The 27768-nt window shown below is 35.2% G+C and overlaps 1 protein-coding gene across 2 annotated transcripts in view; it reads right to left on the reverse strand.

Annotated features, from left to right (window-relative positions):
• Window positions 1-11263: 11263 nt before the first annotated feature.
• Window positions 11264-27768, reverse strand: part of LOC121969784 — a 28533-nt gene continuing 12028 nt past the window's right edge. For both annotated transcript variants that reach the window (XM_042520030.1, XM_042520029.1), the window contains exons 3-5: window positions 15106-15221; window positions 11743-12035; window positions 11264-11649 (exon numbers count right to left, since the gene is read on the reverse strand). In XM_042520030.1, coding sequence (XP_042375964.1) covers window positions 11450-11649; window positions 11743-12035; window positions 15106-15221 — 609 coding nt within the window. In that variant the 3' untranslated portion in view covers window positions 11264-11449. The remainder of the gene's footprint in view (window positions 11650-11742; window positions 12036-15105; window positions 15222-27768) is intronic.

The raw sequence follows: 27768 nt of genomic DNA on the forward strand, positions 1-27768 counted from the left end.
TGCAAGGACTTAGAAACACAAGAAGTTGAGCGGAAGACGCAACGATTATAAGTACTTCGAGATAATTTTGATATGATCAACTGAATTATGTTAAGTTCTACGGATTTGATATCTTGTGTCTAAGTATGCAAGGACTTAGAAATACAAGAAGTTGAGCGGAAGACGCAACGAGTGAGAAGGATGGCATGGGAAGAGAGTCGACGAACTCAATACATCTAAGGGACAAGAAGCTGTGGAAGAGTACATCGGTGGATGAGAAGGATATGTGCGATGCATCCGAGGGGCGAGAAGCCGGAGAGGTAACCTTCTTGAAGAGAAGGTCAAAGTTGGGTTCGGGTGAGCTCAACTTCGGACGACCGAAGCATCACCCAAGCGAGTGAAGCGAAGAATGGTAAACAATGGAAGTTAACCATTTTCGGATGAACAATACTAGAGGCACCTCGGATCAGACTGGATATGCCTCGAATGAATAGGCTGGAGGCGCCTTGGATGAACAGTAACCGAGGTGCCTTCAGTTGCTTAGAGGCATCTCCAATGAAGAAGAGTTGTTACGTAGTCATTGTAACGTGGATAAAACTTTATCCACTTGGAGGTGCCCTAGATACCTTTGGAGGAGCCTCTAAGCCACGTCATCCAATGGTAACTTTTTCCAGAATGTCATAATTATCACCCTAGAGCTTGGAGTTTAATAACAATCACTATATTCATCTTTTGAGTTGTTCTTAAGCTTTCAAAGTCTATAAGATGGTACTTTGCCTTCACGAAGGAGATTTTTAGTATAGTTTTTCAACTGCCTTAGATTAACAATCACCTAAGTTGTGATCAAACTATTCACCCCACCCCCCCCTCCTCTAGTTGGTCCTTGATGATCCAACGCTAACATGGTCAGGAAGATAATAAGAAGAAATCAAAACTTTGCTAAAAAGAATATTAAGAAAGTGTTCTAAAACAAAGATAAGCAAACCACTCAAACTTAAAGCACATGGTCAAAATAAAGTGTTATATGTTTTGAATGCAACAAGAAGGTAGGATATAAATCAAAATGCCCCCAACTCAAGGAAAATATTAAGGAGAAAATAAGAATAGAAAAAAGAAAGATCTAAACGTTGGATTCGACGGGGTCCAATCCATGATGTTGGCCTTTAGATTATAATTAGTTGGGTATTCCTTAATAATTTGTTTAATTAGCTCAATCACTAAAGCCTTGATGGACAGACTAGTGATTATATTTCTTATTGGGTCGGTCCCACTTCTTGCTCTACCTATTAAGAATTAGGGTTTGTTGTTATTATAAATAGGCACTCAGGTCTAACCTATTTGGATGCTTCTTACATACTTTTACACACGACGACTTACGGCAACCCTAAGAAGTACACACGGGAATCCATCTCCCCTCATAGAGTGAAAGAGGTGAAGATCGAGTCTTCAATTATGTCGACACTCAACGCAGGTAATTCTTATTCTCTAAATTCGTTCATATACTTGATAAGATCCGCTTTACGATAGAAATCTTGATTATGGGATAAAGCTTATGTCACGTTTTACCGTCTTAAAATATTTCTTATATTTGGTATCAGAGCTTTGTTGATTCAAGTCTATGAATTAAGATAATATGTTATTACCTGTCGACATGTTATATCTAGTCGTTTGATGCCTTACAACAAATTATGAATGTAAATAACTTATATTCACAATGAATAATATATTTCAATCTTGTTTGTTTCAAAAATATGGACTGCTATGATGTTTTATGGATTCGTCTTTATTAAGTGTTAAAAGGAGTTGAATATGTTATAGTTGCAAATATCATCATTGATAAAAATAAAAAAAATATATATATATGCTTATTTTAGTCTTGAAATGACAGGTATGCATTAATTGTGATTTGTGTACAATAATTTTCTTTTGCTAAACAGGAGCATTGTGTTTTTATGGTAAAGTAATTATGTCTCCAAAAATATTTCGATGGCAATTAATAACAAAATTAATTGATAAATATAAATAAATGTTGCATAAGTTATTTCTATAGATGACTTATTCATAATATCAAGATAATTGTCATAATTATCAATATTGTTATAGCATATGTCATTAATAGTTGTCATATTAATTGTCATATTATTTATTAAGATAAATATCTTATGTGATTAATGTGCTTTCAATAAATTATTTACCATAATTATATTAGGAAGTCCATATAATCTTTATATGATTTCATGAATTTATGCTTGATTGATGTTTTAATTGTTGACTTCGTCATCTCGTTATTTAAGGTATTAACGTGTTGCGATATCCTTAATTGATTTTAAATCATAATTATTATTTTCATGTATATAATTATGATAGCATGATTGAAAACACGACATAAATATATTAAATTTAACGTGGGACTCTTATTTATTTTCATAATAAGTCAACCCAACGGAAGATTTATCAATTAAATAAATAGGAATAATGAAATCACACTTATGTTACATTCTTATATTAAAATTAATAATTGGCCTAATCGAAAATTATTATTTTAATTATTGAATGAAATTTATTATAGTATGAATTTACCTTCTGACTAATGGTGGGGTGAATTCAACTATAATTATGCTAAAGTTTTTATGGATAAACAAAATCATGCATCTGTTACAATCGGCCCAACGGAAGGTTATAATATTTTGCTATTTCTTGATAGAAAACTTATGTTTAATTTTATATCATACTTTAGCACTAACGCATAATTTAATCGTAGTTCTAAATCAATTCTGTCCAACGGTGATTTGAATTTATTTCTTTGATTAAGTCAAAAATCTAACAGAGAAAATTTATGTGCACTTATTACAGTCAGCCCAACGGAAGGTTGTAACATTTGTTATTTTCTTGATGGATAACGTATGTCATTATTCTCCATCATAATTTTTGGTACTAATGTAATGCTTAATTGTAGTATGAATTTATTTTCTGCCCAACGGTAATATAAATTCAATTCTATAATTACATTAAAATGTACTTCTTCAATCACTTTTGTATTATGATTATGATTTATATTTTCCATTATTGTTAATAAGCATGATTTAACTCTGTGAACACAGCTTCAATTACGAGCCAAATCGCGTCCATTAAAACTCTGACGGGTAGCAATTTTAAGAAATGGAACGAACAGATTCGCCTCGTTCTAGGCATTATAGACCTTGATTATGCCTTACAGGTTGATAAACCTACCCCACTTTCAAACACTAGCACTCAAGCTGAAAAATCTTCTTATGAAAAGTGGGAAAGGTCCAATCGTTTGTCACTTATGATAACGAAAGGTTCCATATCGTCAGATATTCGAGGAGGCGTGCCTAATTCTGAAAATGATAAGGACTTCCTTGATTCCGTTGAGGAGCAGTTTCAGAGCTCTTCTAAAGCACTTGCTACCACACTGATCATCAAAATGGTAACTTCTAAGTACAACAGCCTTGGTGGTATTCGTGGGCATATCCTATGAATGATATGGTTGCTCAGCTTAAGGCCATGGACATGGAGATCTCTAAGGGTTTTCTTGTTCATTTTATTATAACATCTCTTCCTTCTCAGTTTGGTTCATTCAAGATCAACTATAATACTCAGAAGGAGAATTGGAAAATGAGTGAACTGATCAGTATGTGTGATCAGGAAGAAGAAGAAAGACTTAAGACTGAGACACCTGATAATGCCCACTTTACCACTCAACAATAGGGAAAGAAACGGAAACTGCATGGAAAGGACAAAAGACATGTAAAGAAAAATAATGACGGAAATAAGGCAAAGACTTCATGTTCCAAGACTCACAAATGCAACTTTTGTCGCGAGCCTACTCATTTTCAAAAGGATTGTCCAAAATTCAAGGAGTGGTTAACTAAAAAGAGTAAAATGTCTAGATGAATCATTTCTTACAAATATTCCGACTGATACATGGTGGATTGATATTGGTGCTTTTGTACATATTACTTGTTCATCGCAGGGATTCCGTTTCGCAAGGAAGCTAAATAAAGGAGAACGCAACGTTTTGGTTGGAAATGGAAATAAAGTTCTAGTTAAAGTCGTAGGAACTCTCCCTTTGGTTTTGGAGAGTGGTTTCAAACTGGATTTATTTGATATTATTTATGTTCCCAGTATTACAAGAAACCTTATTTCAGTTTCTTGACTTGTCGCTCATGGTTATTCTATCTTGTTCGAGAATAAAGGTTTTACCATTTCATTAAACAATAAAATTGTTGGTTCTGGTATTTTAGAGGGAGACCTCTTTAAATTATGTTTAAATGCTTCTTCTGCGAACATATTAGAATCTATGCATGAAAATTATACAGCCCAAATCATAAACAAAAGAAATTCTTTAATACTATGGCACGAACGTTTGGGCCATATATCTCGGGACAGAATGCAATGTCTCATTAAAGATGGAATATTTCATTCATTAGATTTCTCTAATTTCGATACATGTATTAAGTGTATTAAAGGAAAATTTGCACAAAATAACAAATATGGCACCACCAGAAGTAATGGACTATTAGAACTGATTCATATTGATATCAGTGGTCCTTATTCTCTTGGTATTCATGGGCATCGCTATTTCATCACCTTTATTGATGACCACTCTCGTTATGGATATATTTCTCTCCTTCGTGAAAAATCTGAAGCACTCTAAGTTTTTAAGGATTATAAATCTGAAGTTGAAAACCAACTTGATCAAAAGATTAAAGTGGTTCAATCTGATAAAGGAGAAGAATATTATGGAAGATTCTCTGACTCAGGTCATAATCCTGGACCTTTTGCCTTATTTCTGAAAGAATGTGGCATTATTGCTCAGGTTTCTATGCCGAGAACGCCTCAGCAAAATGGTGTCGCTGAGAGACGTAATCGTACCCTTATGAATATGGTACAAAGTATGATATATCAAACTTCTTTACCTGAGTATCTTTGGGTTGAGGCTCTTAAGACAGCTATGCATATACTAAATCGTGTTCCTACTAAAGTTACACCTAAAACCCCTTATAAAATATGGGCACAAAGGAAACCAAATATTGGGTATATGCATGTATGGGAATGTCCTGCAAAGGCTAAAATTTACAACCCAAATGTACGAAAGCTTGATCCTAAGACAATAAGTTGTTATTTCGTCGGTCACCTAGAACATTCAAAGGGTTATCAATTTTATTATCCATCACATACCACAAGAATAATAGAAACTAGACATGCAATATTTTTGGAAGATGTTGGTAATTGTGGTGATAGCACGCCTCGCAAAAATATTCTTGAAGAGGAACGTGAAATTTTAAATGTTCCCATTATTTCAAGAGATTTGATTATCCCTAATTCTGTAGGAGAATCATCAAATAATGAGACGATGCCTAATGTTTCATACCACGTTGATGAACCTTCTCCTAGTATTGTTCATGACCCAACTTTACGAAGGTCAGAACGAGTGAGAAAGCCAATTACTCTTGTGACTTTATCTATTTCGATGGTTGTGACAATTCTATTGGGAATGATCTCACATCATTTAATGATGTAATGATAGGCGACCAAACACCTCAATGGCTTGAATCCATGAACGAAGAGTTGACATCAATGAAATTAAATAATGTGTGGGACCTTGTAGACTTACCTCAAGAATTCAAACTGATAGATTGTGAGTGGGTTTTTAAAATCAAACTGAATCCTCAAGGAAATAGCGAACGGTACAAGGCCCGTTTGGTTGCTAAAGGGTTTACGCAAAAAGAATGTATTGATTATAATGAAACCTTCTCACTCGTGTCTAAAAAGGATTCGTTTCATATAATTATGGCCCTTGTAACTCATTTTGACTTAAAGCTACATCAAATGGATGTCAAAACTGCATTCCTTAATGGTGACTTGCATGAAGATATTTATATAACGCAACCAGAAGGATTTCTGGTTGAGGACAAGGAACAAATGGTATGCAAACTTAAGAAATCCATTTACGGTCTTAAGCAATCATCTCGACAGTGGTATTTGAAGTTTCTAGAGGTGATCAGTAAATTTGGTTTCAAGGAGAACGTTGTCGACCAATGCATTTTTATGCGAATCTGTGGGAGCAAATTTATCATTCTCGTACTGTATGTGGATGATATTTTACTTGCTTGTAATGATTTAGGCATGTTACGAGAGACAAAAGATTTTCTATCAAGTAAATTTGATATGAAAGATCTCGGTGAAGCCTCTTATGTTATAGGCATTGAAATTCATCAGGATAGATCTCATGGTATGTTGGGTATATCTCAAAGAGTCTATATTGAAAAGGTTCTAAAAAGATTCAACATGTATAATTATTCTTCCACAGTTGCACTGGTCTATAAAGGCGATAGTTTTATCACAGTGTCCTAGGACCCCGTTAGCACTTAATGAGATGGAGCAATTTCCTTACGCATCTGCTGTAGAAAGTCTAATGTATACTCAAGAGTGTACGCGTCTAGATATCGCATATATTGTTGGCATGCTTGATCGATACCAAATTAATCCTGGAATAGATCATTGGAAGAATGCCAAGAAAGTTATGCGATACTTACATAGTACAAAAGATTTCATGCTCATTTACAAGAGATCAGAATTTCTCGAGGACATTAGATATTCTGATTCTGACTACGCAGGATGCCTCGATACTAGACAACTACATCTGGATATGTTTTTATGTTATCTAGAACACCTGTTTCATGGAAAAGTACAAAGCAGACTATTACAGTTTCTTCTACCATGGAAGCAGAATTTGTAGCCTGTTATGAAACATCGTGTCATGCTATATGGATTAAAAATTTTATCATGGGGCTTCAAGTGTTGAATTCCATGTCCAAACCACTGAAAATATTTTGTGACAACCAAGCTGTCGTATTCTTTTCTAAGAACAACAAGTCAAGTAGCGCTTCCAAGTATATTGACATTAAGTACCTTGTTGTGAAGGAAATGACCCAAAATGAGTTAATATCCATTGAGCACATTAGTACTAGTGCTATGGTGGCAGACCCATTGACAAAAGCCTTGCCTCCCAAGATGTTTTGCTAGCATGTGCATAACTTGAGACTTTTTGCAAGCTTTAATTTAGAGAGGGCATTTATTTGATTTGGATATTGATTTGTGATCACATTTGTAATGTTTTGGATCCTATTTATGATCATGTGATTTATTATTTTTATTTGCACATTAACGTTAAGTATTATGAATAAATCACTGAAGGATCACTTATGTTTATTGAACCATAACATCGACAGTGTAAGATTGTGAGTTAGGAACGAATCTATTACATATGATTTTAGATCTCGGCCTATATCCGATCAAGCATTTAGATGATGTGAATTATTAAAGATATAATGTTGTCAGTATATTAAACTTATTTTGAAGCTAATTATGTCCTTTGGCCAAGTGGGAGAATGTTGGATTCGACGGGGTCCAATCCATGATGTTGGCCTTCATATTATAATTAGTTGGGTATTCCTTAATAATTTATTTAATTAGCCCAATCACTAAAGTCTTGATGGACAAACTAGTGATTGTATTTCTTATTGGGTCGGTCCCACCTCTTGCTCTACCTATTAAGAATTAGGGTTTGTTGTTATTATAAATAGACACTTAGGTTTAGCTAATTTGGATGCTTCTTACATACTTTTACACACAACGGCTTACGGCAACCCTAAGAAGTACACACGAGAATGCATCTCCCCTCATAGAGCGAAAGAGGTTAAGATCAAGTCTTCAATTATGTCGGCGCTCAACGCAAATAATTCTTATTCTCTAAATTCGTTTATATACTTGATAAGATCCGCTTTACGATAGAAATCTTGATTATGGGATAAAGCTTATGTCACGTTCTACCGTTTTAAAATATTTCTAATACTAAAAGCCACTTAGATGAGCATCTTAAGAGGAATTAGAAGAAGATGAACCAAATTAGCCCACTCGCTCCATGGCGTTTATGGCCCAAGATGAAGCCAGAAAGTATGAATCCAAGTCATATTTAGAAGATCCATTTGAAGACGATGCTATTCTCAGCTACTTACAAAAGTCTAGATGAGGTATGTGACTCACAAATTGAAAAATATATCAAACTATAACATGCTTCACTAATGCACTAACTAAACCCAAGAACAAAGTTAGGCCACTTCTTGAGGAGGTGACTTGAAGAAGAGAATTCTTCCTTGAGACTAGAAGTTGAAGACTTTAAGAAAACCCTAGAATAGTTTACATTAGCCTCTAAGTATTTAGATATCATATTTGGGTCTCAAACTGCTCTTTATTACAAAGTTGAACTTGAATATCAGTCAAGTGCACAACAAAAATTATATATATCACTTGTTAATAGGAAGTCTAATGCAATACCTAGAATTGTTAAAGCTTGGATTCCCAAGTAATTTCTTGTTAACAAAGTCAGACCCAATAATTATTGGATACCAAAATCAGTCATACATTTTCTAAATGCAAGTTTCGTGAGAAACGAACAAAAAGATGCTAGACAATGAATGTTCATGACACATGACAGAAGATCGAGAAAAGTTCATCAGCCTCAAGCTCAAAGACTTAGGAGCAATGTAAATTGACTTATTATGGCAAAAGGTGAATACGTTCGCCCCCAGCACCCCCGCCAACCCATCCCAAGGCGAACACGGAGGAGATAAATCACGGACGGTTACTAGCCTTTGGAATAGTGACTAGCACATAAGGGAGGTATTAATGTAAATTGACTTATGATGTAAGGGAGGATGAATAGCTTATACAAATTAATCGAGTTGATAATTTAACAAGCTAAATTAGATTTTGTCGTTGCCTAATTTCCAATAAGACTTGCATCATGTCAAGCAACCTGCACCTTCTTACTTAACAATATCGTTAGATTACAAACTAATCTAACTTTAAACTTATTATATATCACAACATGGATTCTATATAGTGCACCAAGCACCAACTTATGTGATATAGACTACAAAATTAATTTTTTTGCAAAAAAAGTTTAATTAAACATTCTTTTTTAGATACAATGTTACTAGAAGGAAAAAAAAAATATGTGTGATAATGTTTACATGATTGATTTACCTTGTATTACAAGCACGATCTTATATCCAAAGAATAAGAAAATTGGTTATAGCATAGGAGATTAACTCATGCTGACATGAAACTAGTCACTAAATTAGTAAACATAAATTAATTAGAGGATTATCCAAATTTACTATAATAAATTTTTTTAAAAAAAACTGAGTGATGCTGTTAAAAGGGTAAACAAACTAAAAGTACTCATAAAACTAAAAATATAGTAAGTACCACAAGACCCTTAAAATTATTACACTTTTTAATTGTCATAAGATATCCAGCGTACGTTGACTAATCTTTGAATGACCGTCAGAATAAATCGGAAAGTGCTCATAACGACAGACAGCCCATCAGTCTAACTTTCTTAAGTCAACTACCCATTAAAAAAAATTCATTCGTTAATTTGTCAAAACTGAGACTCAATTCTTAAATATTTGAAAAACTAAGAAAACAGCACTATTGAACTTTAGTCACTAAACTTTGTCCTTTAACAATAGCAAGTATTGTCTTGTCATAATGATGACTTATACTTGGATTAATTTGTTATGTACTAAAGATGACACTTGTGAAATATCTATAAAATTTTGTAAAAGAGTAGAAAATGAAAAGAAACTCATAATCACTAATCATTGTGAGGAATTTGAGTCTTAACAAATTTTATAGTAAAAATGGTCATGCACATGAATTCTCTTGATCTAGGACACCACAATAAAATGGTGTTATAGCAAGGAATAAAATTTACAAAAAGTAACTAGGACGATGCTTAACAAATTCTTTTTATCTAATCATTTTGTAACCCCAAGCAATTACAAAATAGAATATATTTACATAAAATACTTAATAAAACCACCCTACTTTGGTAGAAGACTCAATATTAAGAAACTATTTAGGAACACTAAGAATTATTTAGGAGAGTTCTCACCTAAAGCTAATGAAGGCATTGTTATAGGATATTTTTCATCTAATAGAGCCTAATAAAAAATTATTAAAGATAGAAGAACCCCTAATATAGTAATTGATGAAAATAATGACAATTTTATAAAGTCTCCCTCTATTAATAAAGAAATTAAAGAAGAAAATACAACTAATTATGAAGAAAGAAGCATAGAAGATAAATAAAATGAAGAAGATATAGAAGATACATAATAATAACCCTCAACATATAAAACAAATCCTTATTGCCTCACCCCAATTAGACTATCTTGAATGAGTATACAACCACCTGAATTTGAATGTATAGACGGTCCTATATATATATATATATATATATATATATATATATATATAGAGAGAGAGAGAGAGAGAGAGAGAGAGAGAGAGAGAGAGGGGTTAAAACAAACACATCATACTTGATATGAAAGACTATTCACCTATTTAACCTCTATGACTTTAAAAGAGGATAAGTCGTTATTTGTTAAGTATTTAGAAAAAAAAATATATTTATAATATTTGACTCAATAAATAATAGACTCTTAAATGAATTTTATAACACGCATGGAAAATTTTTTAAAAAAAGACTAGTAGATAAACTATTTTTTTTCCTAAAATTATAAATAAAATAAACTAACGAAAACATTCATCAGCATGGCCATCGTTGTCAACAGTCATCAACATGACCATCGTTGTGAAGAGAATGAGATATGGCAAAATCAATGAGCCAACGTATAGAGAAAAAGAAAAAAAAAAATCAAAAAAATTATAATTTCTCTAAGCCCAAGCAAAATATAACGGAATTGATCCACTCCTTATAATGGGTTAGTTGTGTCATCAAAATCAATCTAAAATCAAGTCTGATTATAATCCACCTAACCATAATCACTCCACTTACCCAACGGTATAATTCAATCATATCCAAATTAGACCTCAAATTCATCATCAAAAGCTAATAATTTAAAAATAAAAATAAAATAGAAATTTGATATAGGAGTGAATAAAAATTTAATTAAACCGAATTAATCGAATCGATCAAATTTAATTTTTAAAAGATAAGTATATAATTCAGTTCGATTTCAACCTAAATCTTAAAATCAATGTGATTCGATTAATTCAATTTTTATCGAAATAATTGATATTTTATCGATTTAATTTATTCAATTTTTGTTGGAAATGATCAATTTATCCGGTTAGTTAAAAAATATTTTAATTTATTCAATTTTGATTTAATTCATTCGTTCAGTTTTAAATCGATTGCACGCCACTAATTTGATATAAACACTTATAACTTTAAACTCTTTAGATATATATAAAAGTAGATTTTGAGGACAGTTATCACACCATTAACCATATTAACATTATACAGATCAAGGCAGTTGCGACTGCCCGTACATAGCAGCTAAGCACCACCGACAACTTTATTTAACATCCGTAGTAGAAGGTGTACGGATCTAGCAAGCTGGACTGCTGGCTACGCGGCCGTGACGGCGATCTTCATTCCGGACTGGCAGTGGCCGGAGACACCGCAGATGAAGTAGCTGGTGCCGCGGCCCAGCGTGATGCGGTCGTTGCCGGATCTTAACGTCCTCGCCCCGATCGGAACTGAGCAGCTGTTGTACCCCGACGCGCTCACCGTCACCACGTTGTGCACCGACGGACTGTACCTGAACACTGCCCGAACCGGCCGGACGCCACTCGGCAACCGTCAAATTAAACGTCCAATCAATGAAAACGCGTAGGATAAATATAATCATCATCACTCACCGAGCACGTCTCCCGCCCTGAAGCGCTTGCCGTTGGGCCAGCTGGCGGTGTTAAAGGTCCAGCCGCGGCTGTCGCCGACGGTGTAGGTGGCTGCGCCGGCGAAATCGCTATGGAGCAGGAGGCAAAGCAGGGCCAGCCCCTGAGCGACTGCTGCAGCTGCACTGCCCCTTCCCTGAACCGCCATTAGAGCTGCAACCACACCTAGCGCCGTCTTAGGGGGATGAGTGGAGAAGTTGGGATCATCATTTATGGTACATCGCAGGGCTTGAAGTGATGCGGCACCGCCACTGCCACTGATGGAGCAATTAATTGAGATAATTAATCTCCAGCCAACTACTCCATTATTATTATTATTATTATTATTATTATTATTATTATTATTATTATTATTATTATTATTATTATTCAGGTGTCGACTATCTGATAGCATGATTCAATTGATTCGAAGATGACCGACAAATATCATTCCCACTAAAATTCAAAGAGATCCTTTTATTCATAGGTAAAAATAAAAGGGCATCCTAAATCCTAAACTTTTGAATCATATATCTTAAATCCTAAATTTCAAAGGAGGTTCTATGTTGATTTATTATTAAAAAGTTTACTATAAAATAGTAATTTATTCTCATTATTATCTCGTTTAAATTGACAAGTTGTAACAACTAAGAACTAGTAGTTGTTACACACTTATAACAGCTACAAGATAAAAATTAAGACTAAATTTATTCAGAGATTCTAAAAAGGATTTGAATAATATTTTTAGTTTTAAACCTATTCGTTATGGGTTCCATCCCATAACAAATTGTAAATATCTAAATGAGTTTTGATTTAATATATTATATGTCTCGTAATTCAATTTGAGTTAAAAGTTATGGTCTCTTAAAATTTAAGATTTATAATAATTATAATTTTATAACTATTATAACTGAGATGTCATACAATTATAACACCTATGCTTTGATTCCAAAATCCTAAAAATCAACAAGTAATATATAAAATGAGAAAAATAAATGAATTTTCTCACCTCAAATACTATATATAAGTAGTGATCCAAAACTTCACAAGTCAATCCACACAGACACACAACCCAAATTAAATATGATAATAAAAATTTTAGATAAACTAAATATGATAATAACACAAAATCTAAAATTAATTGGAAGTAAAGGTTGATGGTTCGATTCTGATCCAATTACCATAATTATACAACCCAAATTAAAGAATCCAACTCTTCGTACATATTAACAACAACCATTAATTTATTATCCTAAACCAAATACGCCAATATAAATAGGAACACATGAGTCAATTTAACTCAAATAACAAGTCATTATTTGCCTAAAATTGATAACCACTTCGCAATATCAATAAGGAAATTATTAGCCAACTTTTAAAAAAAAAATAATTAAAATTAATATATAATCGACTTCACCTAGTAAGGATAAGATTTAGTAAGGATAAGATTTATTAGATGAGGTAGGATAAGATTTAGTAAGGATAAGATTTATTAGATGAGGTACGAGCATGATTCCTTAGATCAAAGCCAACAAGCGACAACTGTGGCTTTGCCCAAGGGGCAAGGAGCAATGATAATTTCAAGATCGTAAGGATCAAGAAACCTACTCTAGTGTGGACGAGAGCCAACTAATATCCACATGGAATAGTAAAGGGAGAGAGAACAAGGAGGAAAGGGATAGCTCTTGCGCTAGTTCGGAACAATGATAGTGACACTAGAGTACTATGAGGAAGTCGAGCACAAGAAATGAGAAAGAAGTGAATGACACCAATGCCATGTTCGCACGAGAAATGTAAAGAGAGGAAGAGAGAGAGGGTTAACAATGGTATCGGATGCTTTTGGCCTTAAGTAATGACATCAATGCTCACATAAGGTGGTAAAAAATAATTCGTTTGTCATCAACATCTCCGTCAATCCATCCCTAACCTAATACAAAAGAAATAAAAGAGTGTTTGGTTAAATGATGAAAATGACTATGGGTATGAGTTTGATAGTAGGGTGAAATGGGAATAGGAATGGAAATGAAACCCATCAAGTTATATGGGTTTGGTTGATTCTCATAAATCTAGTAATCATTCCCAAAATGTCATTCTCAAACCCACAATCCAAACACTATCGTTTACTATCATTCCATTCTCTCATTCCCAAACCCATCAACCAAACACCTCCTAAATCATGAATGACTACTAACCTTAGACAGTTGAATAGCACATGGGGAAGGACAGACATTCAACTACTAGATAGGATTTAATCCCTAGATCTAATGGTGCCAACTCCATCATGCGCTAACCAACTGTCCGTTCCGAGAGGACGACACTAGTACTCACACAAGTTGGCAAAAGATAACTGCGTTCACCCCAGCATCCTCGTCAATCCGTCTCAAGACTAACACGGAGGAGATAAATCACAGATGACTATTAACCCTTGGAATATTGACTAACGCATGAAAAAGATATTTACTTCGACAAATCTTAAATTGACAGCACCTCATGCACTAGCCACTAAACTGTCTCATGAGGACAAGTTGATAAAAAGATGATTGCACTTGTCCCAACGCCTCTGCCAAAGCGTCCCAAGATTAATACGGAGAAGATGAATTACAAATGACTACTAACTCTTGGAATAGTGATTGATGCATAAAGAAAACATTTACCTCGACATAACTAAAATTCAAACCTCATACTGTAAGTTGATAGCACCTTATGTATTAACCACTAGACCGTCTCGAAAGACCCGTCCTAGGGAGTTGTTAGAGGGAGACATGATAATACAGACGGAAAGAAGTGATCCAGTGAGGAAAGAGTGTAAAGAGAAATAGCGAGGAATCTATACAACCCTAACTCCTAAAAAGTTCCACTAACCCAATCCAATGCGACTAAACCGAATTATTCCACGCTGCAATTTAATTCAATCATAAATTCGTGAAAACAAATTCAATTCTACCTCAAACTCAGTCTAACTTCAACTCAATTCTCAAGACCTAATTTGTTAGCTCAGTTCAAGCTAATTCCATGTCCAAAAATTTTAACAACAATAACAATAGTGATTTAAGATGGAAACCTTTAAATACAATAAAACTCAATATCTAACAAATAGATTGACGTGGATGGTTCCCAGATGACATTTTAAAGAATCTAGCATAAGGGGAAGTGAACATGATCCTGCAGTGAAGCTAGGTAATGAATGACTGAGATTAATCATTTCTCAACAACTCTATGAAGCAATGCATAGTGTAGGTTGGATACCTGCTGCTAACTAAAAAAAAAATGCATACATAATATATTTGATATATAGCTGAGTTAAAGAGTTCCTTTACAAGTCACAGTTTGCTAGATGCAGGAAGATACTTGGTATGGCGTCCCTCAGCTATTAACTTTCCAGTGGCCTTTTTCCTCAGTTTCACTGAAATAACCGTGATTGGCTCCCGAACATGCAACACTTTCGCTTCGATTTCAATTTCTTCCTGGAAAAACAACTGGGTAATGAGAATTACACCAAGGATCATATTTACACCTTGCGAAAGGAAACGAGAAAAAAAAAATGATAGAAAGTAGATCAATAGTTCTCCAAATACATCATTAAATTTTATCAGGAATAAGAAAGAGTGCTTTGATTAGTCAACACAAATTTAACCATCAGACATTGAATGGATTCAGTTATAGCAAAATCTTATATCGCTAATACACAAACTTGAGGAAACACTAATATCCTGGGATTGTTCTGCCCCACTAGTGCTAGGTATGATAAGATTCACAATTTGTAGATACGTAATTATTTTAAATATATACATGAAGAAGCTTCTAGAAATTTCTCACCTTGCCTGCCCATCTCTCTCCGCCTCCTACAAAAGAGGAGAATAGGGATGCACTTCAGAAGGGACCTGGAATATGCCATGATGGATCAAGTTAACCATTCCCTGTACATAAATTTGCTGGTCAACTCTCAGATCCAGCTTTTTGCTACCTCAGCAATATTAGGAGAACAGCTTGTATAACCCTTACAACTTTAAACTACCTCAACGGTATTTTCGGAAACTATAAATGGAGGGCAATTGTAACTGATGTGGATATAGTTGTCTACAATTAAAACTCATCAATGTGGTGATTAGATGTCATTATTTAGAATAAGCAGTTTGATAGTTATAGCTAAACCACCAGAAAAAGGCATATGGCCCACCACGAATGGTTTGTAGGAGATCATGAGGGATAGAAAAGTGGACCAGGTGCTACAATACACGAGGGAGAAATCTAAGACATGAAGTTTTGACTCTGATTAATCTACGCCTTACTAGCATAGGATCAATTTTAGTCTAAGAACCGGTTTGATTGAACAATATAATGCATCAAAATTGCATATTTCAGCTGACCTACCCACACGTGGGCCAAACTACCCCGCCATAGTTGAATTGGTCCTACTTTGTCTATGCTAGGGTGGAAGGTGTCCTATTGTTTACCTCTTTCAGTGAAAAATTTACATCTAGGCTTGTAAATGGGTCCAACCATCATCACTAGTTAATTGTTATTTGACCATATCAAATTGGCCTAGTCTAGAAGTTCCAACTTAAAAAATGCTTAGGCGTAGAGTAGGAGATTGGCCACCCAAGTGTCACCTTTGAAGAAAGTGTAAGATTGCACAGTTGGGGAGGTGGATAGCCATAATGTTCCAAATAAATAATTTTGACTCCTGTTAAAAATCAAGGCTAACATAAAAATTAATGCAACGAAAATAAAAAACAAATATTAATGCTAGCCAAAAGTTTAAATGTGGTTCGGACAACCTAGTTTACCTTATGAACTACTAACTCGTTAATTAAGTCACTCTTCAAAAATCCCACTATAAAATCTCCTTTAAGAGTAGAGAAACCTCATACAGAAGTTGCTCTCTAACAACTAGGAAAACAAAATAAGCATGAGACAAAGACAATACAAAGAAAGAGAAAACGTACAAAAGCAAAAATATATATTAACTTAAGCTCTAGGGTTTGTTGAGAGCACTTAGGGACTACAAGAATGAGAAAAATTGAGTACCGATGTGTTATATTTTGACGTCCCTTTACACCCGTATATATATCTATTTGATTTCAATTAGTCATATTTAGTCGACTAAAACAGACATAAGGAAACCTTATTTGGAAAGGTGAGTTGCTAGCTAACTGAAGACCTTTTTGGTCAACTCAAATCGAATCTAGTCAACTTTATTTAGTCAACTCAATTAGATAAAAGTGCAAGTTTACCTGCAATGAATAGTTTTTTCAATCGAATCACACATGGTTCAGTCAACTCATACGTAGTTTTAATTGAAGTGGCTAAGAATGCAAGCTTATCTACTCAACAAATATGTTTTCAATCGACTCAAAACCTCTTCAATTGGCTCGAGTCCAATAGTGACGTGTTGGTGTAATCGACTCCTAGTCAAGGTTAACCATAGTATGGATTGGATTTCGATATTTAATCAATATGTTTAAGGGTTGAGCAATGAATCAAGTAGGTTGACAGGATACTTCATAGTGGAAAGGTCCAATTTGGTCAAGGTTATTCGGAGGCAATGAAAGTTCTAACAGATCAAGGTTGACCTAAAGTTAGATAAGTGGAAGTCTTGGTAAGCTGAGGTTGGTTGAATATAAAGCAATAGGTGAGTAGTGCAAATCCTAGCAGGTATAGTTAATCTGAGGTTGGGCAAGTAAAAGTCCTAATAAATCAAGGTTGGTCGGATACGGGGAATGAATGAAGCCTCAAGATAAGGAGTCTCTAGGTAAGGAAAGTCTTGGATAGTAGGTTTTTAGGCAGGATAAAGACATGATAAGTTGAGGTCGACTTGTATTGGGCATACAAGGATGCCCCGAAGACATGGAGTTTCTTAGCACGAGGAAATTTCAATCTTAGAGGGGTTATAAAAGTATCGGTCGACAATCGACTGGAGGCTGCAATCAACTAGGGAATTAACTTAAAACTGAACTCAGGCTGGGAAAAAGTATAGATTCTATCAACTCAGACCGACTGCCCACTAAACAGTATCAATCGACCGGGAATAGGTAACAATCAACTAAGAATGATATTTTCAGCACAATGGGAGAATGAGCTATAAATGAACAAAAGATTTTGCAGCGGTCAACAATGGTCAGAGTCGAGTATCTATAGTAGAGCAGTCAACTAGAGGTCATGGAGCATTTGACTAATTGGCAAATTCAAGTGATGAACAATAACCTTCACATACAGAAACCTTATAAGAGGGTTTCACGGAAGATTTGTTAAATATGTTCATGAGGGTTCTTGGGTGAGTGTTGCTGCATTGCAGAACTTTCAAAGAGCAAGCCAAAGCAAGCAAGCAAAGTTCATTCCTGTAATTTCATTTATTATTGATATTGCTCGTATTGATGTATTTGCTGTGTTGTTGTAAGAATCGAATATACAAGAGGTTTCTCAACCTCAGACATCCAAAGAGGAAAAAGTATAGCAATAGTTCATAGATTGATCCATTGATGGATAATATAGGTCAGAGAATAGGAATTGAGGTTCTAAACCATATAAAAACCATTGTCTCGTGTTGATACTTTTATATTTGTGTTTGTAATTTATTTTTCATTGCACACTAACATCTTGTAAATAAGCACTATACAAGGAACACCGAAAAAGTGAATGTGTTGATAAATTAGGCTTGATTTGATTAGATTAAATATGTCATAATTTCATTTGATTGAAATAAATTTAGGAAGGTAATTATTGGTAATTATTACGATTAGAATATTTCCTTATTCTATTTCCTTATTTTAGAATATTACATTGTACTCTTTCTTCTATTTAACTATGTATTGAGATCTGAATTATAAATGAATAAAAAGTAGATTTTAATCTTCCCGCTTCATTCTTTTTTGGTGCATCATTTATATGGTATTAGAGCCTAGTTCTTGGTCATGAATTTCAAAGCCGCTATGGTCGGCGCAAACTCAAAATCGTCTGGATCAACCACCGGCGACAGCACACTATTCTAGGAAGGAGGAAACCAACCAAATTAAAATATCCCCTTGTCTGATTCCCTCCAGATCACTATACATAGATTCAATGGAAAAAAAATTACTAGAATGGGCTCAATCCGTACACTTGGTGATTGATAGTAAAGGGAATCTCGGACATTTGAATGAAGAAATAAAGCCACCAACTTTGAATGATTCGAGATACAAACAATGGCGCTCAGAAAATTCTTTGGTAAATGTCTGGCTTATTAACTCGATGGATCTGATCATTGGCGCGCCTTTCATATTCTTACCAACAACCGATGATGTATGGGAAGCGATATGTGAAACCTACTCTGATATGGAGAATCATTCTCAACTGTTTGAATTAAATATTCAAATGTGGAGAATGCAGCAAGGAAACCGAGATGTTACTACCTATTACGATGAAATGCTGATTGTATGGCAAGAACTAGATTTATTTGAAGAAGAAGAATGGGAAAACACCAATGATAGTATTCGGTATAAAGGGTGTTTGTGTTTTTGGCGGGTTTAAATAAGGAGCTTGATGAAGTTTAGGGACGGATACTTGGGATAAAACCCCTGCCTTCCATTAGAGAAGTTTTCTCATAGATCCATTGAGAAGAGGCTCAAACTCCAAGTGATGCTAAAAGGAATTGAAGAACTAAAGATGTGGAGAGTGAGGGATCCACTCTTGTCACCAAAGGGACCAGTTTTGAAGGCGATAGGCCAAAACTCTAGTGTGAAAGGTGCCACAAGCCATGGCACACTGTGAAGACATGCTGGAAAATCCATGACAAACCAGCAAATTATAAAAGAAAGTCAACTTTAAAGCTACTAATAGTGGCGTTCGGGCCCTTCAAACAAGTGGTATTGATTCTAGACAACAATCATCAACCTCGGAATCTCTTCCTTTCACAAAGGATCAAATAGAGCACCCGCATAAAATGCTTCAATCTCACACTATTGGAAATTCTAACTCTTCTTGCTCTCTAGCTCATACAGGAATGTTCCCTATAGCTTCTATTTCCGACACAAAATTGGTTCCTGGATATTAGATTCAGATGTCACCGACCATATGACACGCATATCACAATTTTTCTCTTCATATACACCATGCGTAGGGAATAAAAAGGTTAAAATTGCTAATGGATCCTTTGCTACTATCGCAAGGAAAGGAACTGTTGTTGTTTCTCCTTTCCTTGTCCTTAGAAATGCTTTTCATGTGCCTCACTTATCATATAATATGTTATCCGTCAACCGTCAACAAATTTACCTTCGATCTTAACTGTCGTACTTTTTTTTTGCCCTCTCATTTTGAATTTCAGGATTTAGCCTCGGAGAAGATGATTGACAATGCTAGGCAGGACAATGGCCTCTACATCTTCAATGTTGGATCAACCTTCGTCAAACAAGATCTCAAGACCTATTTTAACTCGATTTCTGCTTCTCATGACAGTGAGATTATGTTATGACATTATCGTTTAGGACATTCAAACTTTCAATATTTAAGACAAATGTTACCTAAGTTATCTTTAAATAAAAGTCCTTCATCGTTTAGATATGAATCTTGTGAATTAGCCAAACATCATCGTTCAATGTTTCCATTACAACAATTTAAAAAATTAACACTATTTACTTTGATACATAATGATGTTTGTGGTCCCTCTAGGATAGTAATATTGTTTGAAAAAATGGTGGTTTATCACATTTATAAATGATCATACTAGAATGACTTGGGTATTTCTTTTGAAAAATAAATCTGATGTTGGAAATGTGTTCATAAATTTTTATAATATGGTTCAAACACAAATTAAAATTTTTGGTAGTGATAATGTGAAAAAATATTTCAATCAATTACTAGGAATTTTTTTTGCTGAGAAGGGAATTGTTCATTAAAGTTCTTGTATTCACACTCAACAAAATGGAGTGACTGAAAGAAAAAAAATAAACATCTCCTCGAAGTTACAAGGGCTCTAAGTTTTCATGCTAAAGTTCCAAAGTATCTTTGGAGTGATGCGATTCTAACAGCTACTTATTTAATAAATAAATTGCCAACAAGGATACTGAATTTTCGAACTCCGATAAAAATCTTTCAAAATTATTTCCCTAACTCTCGACTCTTCACAGATATTTCCCTAAAAAAATTTTGTAGCATTGTTTTTGTTCACAATAATGACCCAAGACATTCTAAACTTGATCCAAAATCTTATAAATGCATCTTTGTTGGGTACCCTACAAATCAAAGAGGATACCAATATTTTGATCCAATTTCAAAAAAAAAATTTAGTATCCATGGCTGCGACATTTTTTTAGGGACAATCTTACTACGATTCTCATCTTTAGGGAAGCATGATAGGGAAGATGAATGTTTAAATGATTCGGACTTAACCTGTTATGTAACGACCCGACCCCTCGGCCCCTTGGGCGGCCCAACTAGCGGCCCAAACTGGCGACCCTTATGTCGTCGACCGACGACCCTCGGCCGTGCCGTTACTCACTAGGTCCACTTGGCTACCAGAATTCATAAACTCTAGTACTTAGCCTGGAGGTCTAGAGTTCAAATCCTAGGGAAGGAAAAAATCCACTGGTCAGGGGTGGGAAGACCTAGTGAGTAACGGCACGGCCGAGGGTCGTCGGTTGACGACATAAGGGTCGCTAGTTTGGGCCGCCAGTTGGGCTGCCCAAGGGGCCGAGGGGCCGGGTCGTTACATGTTATTTTGAGGAAGAACCTAAATATGTGTCATTTCAAAATAATGACATCACAGAAAAGAGTAATAATTGATTCAAAGGTCTTGTTTATAGAAGGGAAGGTCGGGCTCAAAGAAAAAAAGACATTGTCCATCTACAAAGCCATGAATCTTATCATAGGCAAAATCATGAGACTATCAATGACTACTCAAAGATCCCTGACAATAGAACTCAAGGTATGTATGAGTTAAATTCCTCAAATCAAGTTGATCTTCCTATTGCCCTAAGGAAAGGAGTTCGGTCATGCATACAACACCCACTGTCAAATTAAAAAAAAAGAAAAAAAGGCAACCCAGTGCACGAAGCTCCCGCCATGCGAGGTCCCGTGAAAGAATCCATTGTACGCAGCCTAACCCTGCTTTTTGCAAGAAGCTATTTCCAGGATTCGAACCCGTGATCTTTTGGTCATATGGCAACAACTGTACCCTGCTTTTTGGTCACATTCGAATTTTGTATCTTATAAATATTTGTCTTCTTCCTATTGTGCTTTTGTTTCACAACTCAACAGTGTTAATATTCCAAATAATATTCAGGAAGCTCTAAAGATACCTAAATGGAAAGAAGCAAATTTTGAGGAAATGAGAGATCTACAAAAGAATTCTACCTAAGAGAAGATTGATCTACCTCACCGTAAATCGATTGTTGGATGTAAGTGGGTATTCACCATAAAGTACAACTCAGACAGCTCCTTTGAATAACATAAGGCTCGTTTGGTTGCTAAAGGCTTGAAACAAACTTACGGAGTAGACTATTCTGAAACATTCTCTCCTGTGGCTAAATTGAACATTGTTCGAATCTTATTATCAGTTCTTGATTGACACAAAATCAATTAGATGTAAAGAATGTGTTTCTAAATAGTGATTTAGAAAATGAGATCTACATGGAGGCACTCCCAGGATTTTTTGATCAGTTTGGATCAAAAGTGTGTAAGCTGAAAAAATCTCTCTATGGATTGAAGCAATCACCTAGTGTATGGTTCGAGAGGTTCACAAAGTTTGTAAAAAGTCAAGGCTACATCCATGGTCAATCTTATCATACTTTATTCACAAGGACATCTAAGAAAGACAAGATCTGTGAGTTGATCATGTATGTCTATGACATAATCTTGACCGGAGATGATATAGAAGAGATGAGCAGATTGAAATCAAACCTAGCCAAGGAATTCGAGATTAAAGACTTAGTCAACTAAGGTACTTTCTTGGAATGGAGATAGCAAAATCAAGGAAAGGTATTATGGTGTCTTAGAGAAAGTATATTCTTGATCTCTTAAAGGAAACTGGGATGAGTGGGTGCAAGACAGCAGATACTCCAATTGAAGTGAACGTAAATCTGGGAGATATAAAAAATGACACTCCAGTAGAGTAAGATATCAAAGACTTGTTGGGAGACTAATTTACTTGTCTCATACTCGCCCAGACATTGCTTTCGCAGTGAGCATAGTCAATCAATTCATGTATTTTCCATACAAAGAACATTTGGATGCAATGTATCAAATCCTAAGGTATTTAAAAGAAATACCTGGAAAGGAACTTTTCTTCAGAAAAGATACATTGAAGTATATCCAGGCGCAGACTGGGCAGGCTCTATTACTGATTGAATGTCAACTTCAGGATACTGCACATTTGTGTAGGGCAACGTGGTAACTTGGAGAAGTAAGAAGTAAAGTGTTGTAGCCAAAAGCAGTGCAAAGGCTGAGTTTAGAGGAATGACTCAAGGAGGATGTGAGATTCTTTGGCTAAAGAGAATTTTGGATGAACTAAAGAGACCAATAAACCTTCCTATGAAGTTATACTTGATAACAAAGTAACAATCTGTAAGTACCCCGTGGTAGTTTTTGATGTGATCAACTAAATTAAGTTAGATCCTATTGTCTTTTGATACCTTGTGTCTAAGTGTGCAGGAACTTAGGAGCATAGGAAGTCAAGCGAAAGACGCAGCTAACGAGAAGGACAGCACAAGAGAGAGTTGACGTGTTCGATGCGCCCGAGAGACGAGGTACTGCAAAAGAATACGCTAGCAGACGAGAAGGGAATGCGCAGCGTTTCTAAGGGACGAGAAGCCGGAGCGAAAGATTACTCGAGAAGGCCGAAAGATGGGTTCAAGTGAGCCCAATTCCGGATGGCCGAAATCATCCAAACGATCAAAGGAGCCGAACCAGTCAGATGAAGCTAACTAATCTGGGCGCCCGGTCCCCAAGGGCAGCCCGAGGGCACCTCGACTCGACAACGCTGCGGATAAAAGTCAACAAGGGTCTGAGCGCCCGGTGTTGTTCCAGGCGCCCAGACCAGAGAGGTTTTATCCAGATCGAGCTATTGCAATTCGTTGCGACATGGATAAAGTTTTATCCACACCCAAGCGCCCGAAAACCTTCTAGGCGCCCGGAGCAAGGCTATAAATACAACCCTGGTCTCAATAGTTTAAAATAACACTTGTAAACTAATTCTCTTTCTGTTCTACTATTTTGTTTATGAGTTGTCAACGTTGTAAGAGGCTACTCCACCCAAAGAAAATTTTAGTAAGCTTCATTTACCTTGGATTAACAATCCTCTTATTACAAACCAAGTAAAAAGATCTACCTCTTCCTTTCTTGTTAATTAGTTTATTATTAAACAAGTGTCTTAATTTGGTTTAAAAAGTGGAGAAAGGTTTATTTATAATTTCAGGCAATTCACCTTGTCGGCCGCAAGGGACCAACAAGTGGTATAAGAGTCCAACCGCTTCAGAAAGACTAATCGCCGACCAAAGCACAGAAGACGATAGCAAGACCAAGTATCTACCCGCCTAAGATCGAGGGGGAGTTCGCAATTTGGAAATAGAAGATGGAGGTATTCTTCAAAAATGACTTTGAATTATTAATAATAATGAGGTATGTTTTGTAGCACCGAAGGATTAGCAAGGGAACGACAAAGAAGAACATCAATGGACGAAAAAGGAGCAAGCCGACTTCGTGGCAAACGGCAAGGCAAAATTCCATCTGTTGAGCATTTTACAGCCACAAGAAGTCAACCGGATCAGAGCCTACGAGCTCAACCAAAGAGCTGTGGGATAAATTCCTAAAACTATATAAAGGGACACTGCATGCAAAACCAACGAGACGAGACCTGCTTCAGAATCAGATCAACAACCTCCCGTTAGAAGAAGGCGAAACCATTGCACACCTCCACTCGAGAATCAAGAACCCATCACCGGACTACGAATTTCGGAAAAAAGATAGCCAACCAAGGTTCGCTAAGGTACGCGCTTAACGCTTTTCCTAAGACTCCTGAATGGCCAACCCTAGTAGATGCATATTTCATCTCTGGGGACTTAGAGGTAAGCAATTTAGAAGAATTGTTCTCTACTTTTGAAATTCATGTCAAGATATATAGATCTAAAAGAGTCAAAGCACTACATTGCCTTAAAGGCAAAAATAGACGAACCAGATTACGAGACATCCCTTGACGATGACGAAACGGCGTTTCTGGTAAGTTCAAAAAAAAAATTTAAGCTAATAATTTCAATCAAGTGCATGCCAAGAAAAGGAGAAGAAAAGTAAAATGCAATCAATGTAATGAAGAAGGGCACGTCAAAGACAACTGCCCAAAATTAAAGAACAAGAAGAAGGACAAGAAGTCGACCCAAACAAAGCACAGAAACCTAAAAGCGACGTGGGACGAAATATCGTCAAAGTCGGAAATCGAAGCCCATGCCAGACTTGCGCTGATGGCAAGTCACCAAAAATAAGAAGACGAAGCAAGTTCATCCGAAATGAGCATCGAGAGCATTGATGAAGGGGGAGCAACGTCAGAATGAAGCAACAGGGGGAGCATCAAATAATGAAATCGACAAGGTAAGTCAGGTACGGTCCCTACCTCTTGACCAATTATACAAATTTATAAAAATGTTGTCTAGAAATACTTGTAAATTAGAAATAGAAAAATTTAAAAAGAAAATGAGGAGTTAAAATTAACCTTAGCAACATCTTGTTGATTAGAAGATTTCGACATGATAAAAATGGAAAATAAAAAATTGAAAGTAAAAAATAAAAAATTTAAAGAATTTTGCATGCTCACATGTCCAGCAAGTTAGAAATTATAATGAACTAAATTGACATTTTAGATATCATCAGAGCCAAACTAAAAAATTATCATGAAAATATATTCCTAGAAAGTTTTTGATTATATTGGATGTCAAAATAGTCTTAAATTAAATTTTTATACATGTCGTATTGTTAAATTGATTTAATTTTTGTTATTTGCTTAGAATTATCTAAATAAATTTTTTCGTATAATTTCTGTTTGAAATTAATTAGATATTAATTTTTTCGAAAAAGAGGATTTTATTTCTTAACTGTAGGAAAATTTTCAACATTTTTTTATCGTTGTATTAATTTTTATGAATTTTTTAATAAAAAATATATTCTTCAATTTAAAAATATTTCTCAGTGCTATTTTTTGCAAGATTTATTTTTTTGTCAAAATTTATCATATTCTCTATCCAAGGAAATATTTTCAAATTTTTTTAACCGTTATTGAATTTTCTATGAATTATTTATCCAAATGCTAATTTTTAATATTAAAAATTCTCGAAGATTGAATTTTTGAAAATTAATTTTTTCTGTAAAAATACTTACTCTATTACATTCTCAGAAAAATTTTCACGATTTTTTGAGCTTAGAAACTATCTTTAAGCAATTTTTAAAGAAAATATGTTTTTATGTAGAAAAGAATTTATTACTACTTAAATTAATTTCAATTTTTCATGAAAATTTTATCTCTGCTTTGGATATGTCTGTTTAAATGTTATAAAAAAATTCAGAATTTTCCCACAATTAAAAATATTTTTTAAAATTATTTTTTCTAAAAATGATTTATAAATTGTAAAAATCCAGATTTTCGAAATTTAAAGTTCATGATTTTTTTGGATAATAGTCACTGTATTTTTATCGCTTAGACTCTATTTAGAATTTACTTCAAGTTATTTTCATAGCATACCCTGATTTTTAATATGATCAAAGGGAGAGAACTATAGGTTAAGTCTAGAGGGGGTACATCTTGATTTTTGCACATTTTTTTAATTGCAAAATTTATACTTGTTACCTTACTGTTATTTGTTTTTGTTTTACCCTAACTTAACTTGGATTGCTCACATCACGGAGTTGTAAGTACCCCGTGGTAGTTTTTGATGTGATCAACCGAGTCAAGTTAGATCTTTTAATACCTTGTGTCTAAGTGTGCAAGAACTTAAGAGCACAGAAAGTCGAGCGAAAAAAGTAGCTAGCAAGAAGAACAGCATGGGAGAGAGTCGACGGGCTCGGTGCGTCTAAGAGACGAGGTGCTGCGAAAGAGTACGCTGGCGGACAAGAAGGGAGTATGCGGTGTTTCTGAGAGACAAGAAGGCAGAGCGGAAGATTGCTCGAGAAGACCGGAAGATACACTCGGGTGAGCCCAATTCCGGATGGCTGAAATCACCCAAGCGATCGAAGGAGTCGAACCAGTCAGCTTCCGAGTGCCCGGACCTGGTCCGGGCGCCTCAACTCGGCGACGCTACGAATAAAAGTCCACAAGGGTTCGGGAGCCCGGAGTTGTTCCAGGGCTCGGACCAAAGAGGTTTTATCCCGATCAAGCTATTACGATCCGTTGCGACGTGGATAAAGTTTTATCCACACTCAAACACCCGGAAACCTTCCAAGCGCCCAAAGAAGAGTTATAAATACAGCCCTGGTCTCAATAATTTAAAATAACACTTGTAAACGAATTCTCTTTCTATTCTACTACTTTGTTTATGAGCTGTCAATGTTGTAAGAGGCTACTCCGCCCAAAGGAGATTTTAGTGAGCTTCATTTGCCTTGGATTAGCAATCCTCTGATTACAAACCAAGTAAAAAGATTCGCCTCTTTCTTTCTTGTTAATTAGTTTATTATTAAACAAGTGTGTCTTAATTTGGTTTGAAAAATGGAGAAAGGTTCATTTTTAATTTCAGGTAATTCACCCCCTCTTGTCGGGCATAAGGGACCAACACAATCAATATTGTTCATAATTCAGTTCTACATAGTAAAACAAAACACATTGAAATTAATAACCACTTTATAAAAGAGAAGAGGGAAGAAAGAACAATTTGTACTCCATTTGTTCCAACCATGCTACAAGTTGCAGATGTGTTGACCAAGGGTCTTTCAAGACAACTCTTTGAAACACAAGTTAGCAAGTTGTGCATGATGAACATTTTTGCACAAACTTGAGGGGGAGTGTCGATAAATTAGGCCTGATTTTATTAAATTAAATATGTTATGATTTTATTTGATTGAAAT

Source organism: Zingiber officinale, chromosome 4A (assembly GCF_018446385.1).
Source record: "Zingiber officinale cultivar Zhangliang chromosome 4A, Zo_v1.1, whole genome shotgun sequence".
NCBI classification, from domain to species: domain Eukaryota; kingdom Viridiplantae; phylum Streptophyta; class Magnoliopsida; order Zingiberales; family Zingiberaceae; genus Zingiber; species Zingiber officinale.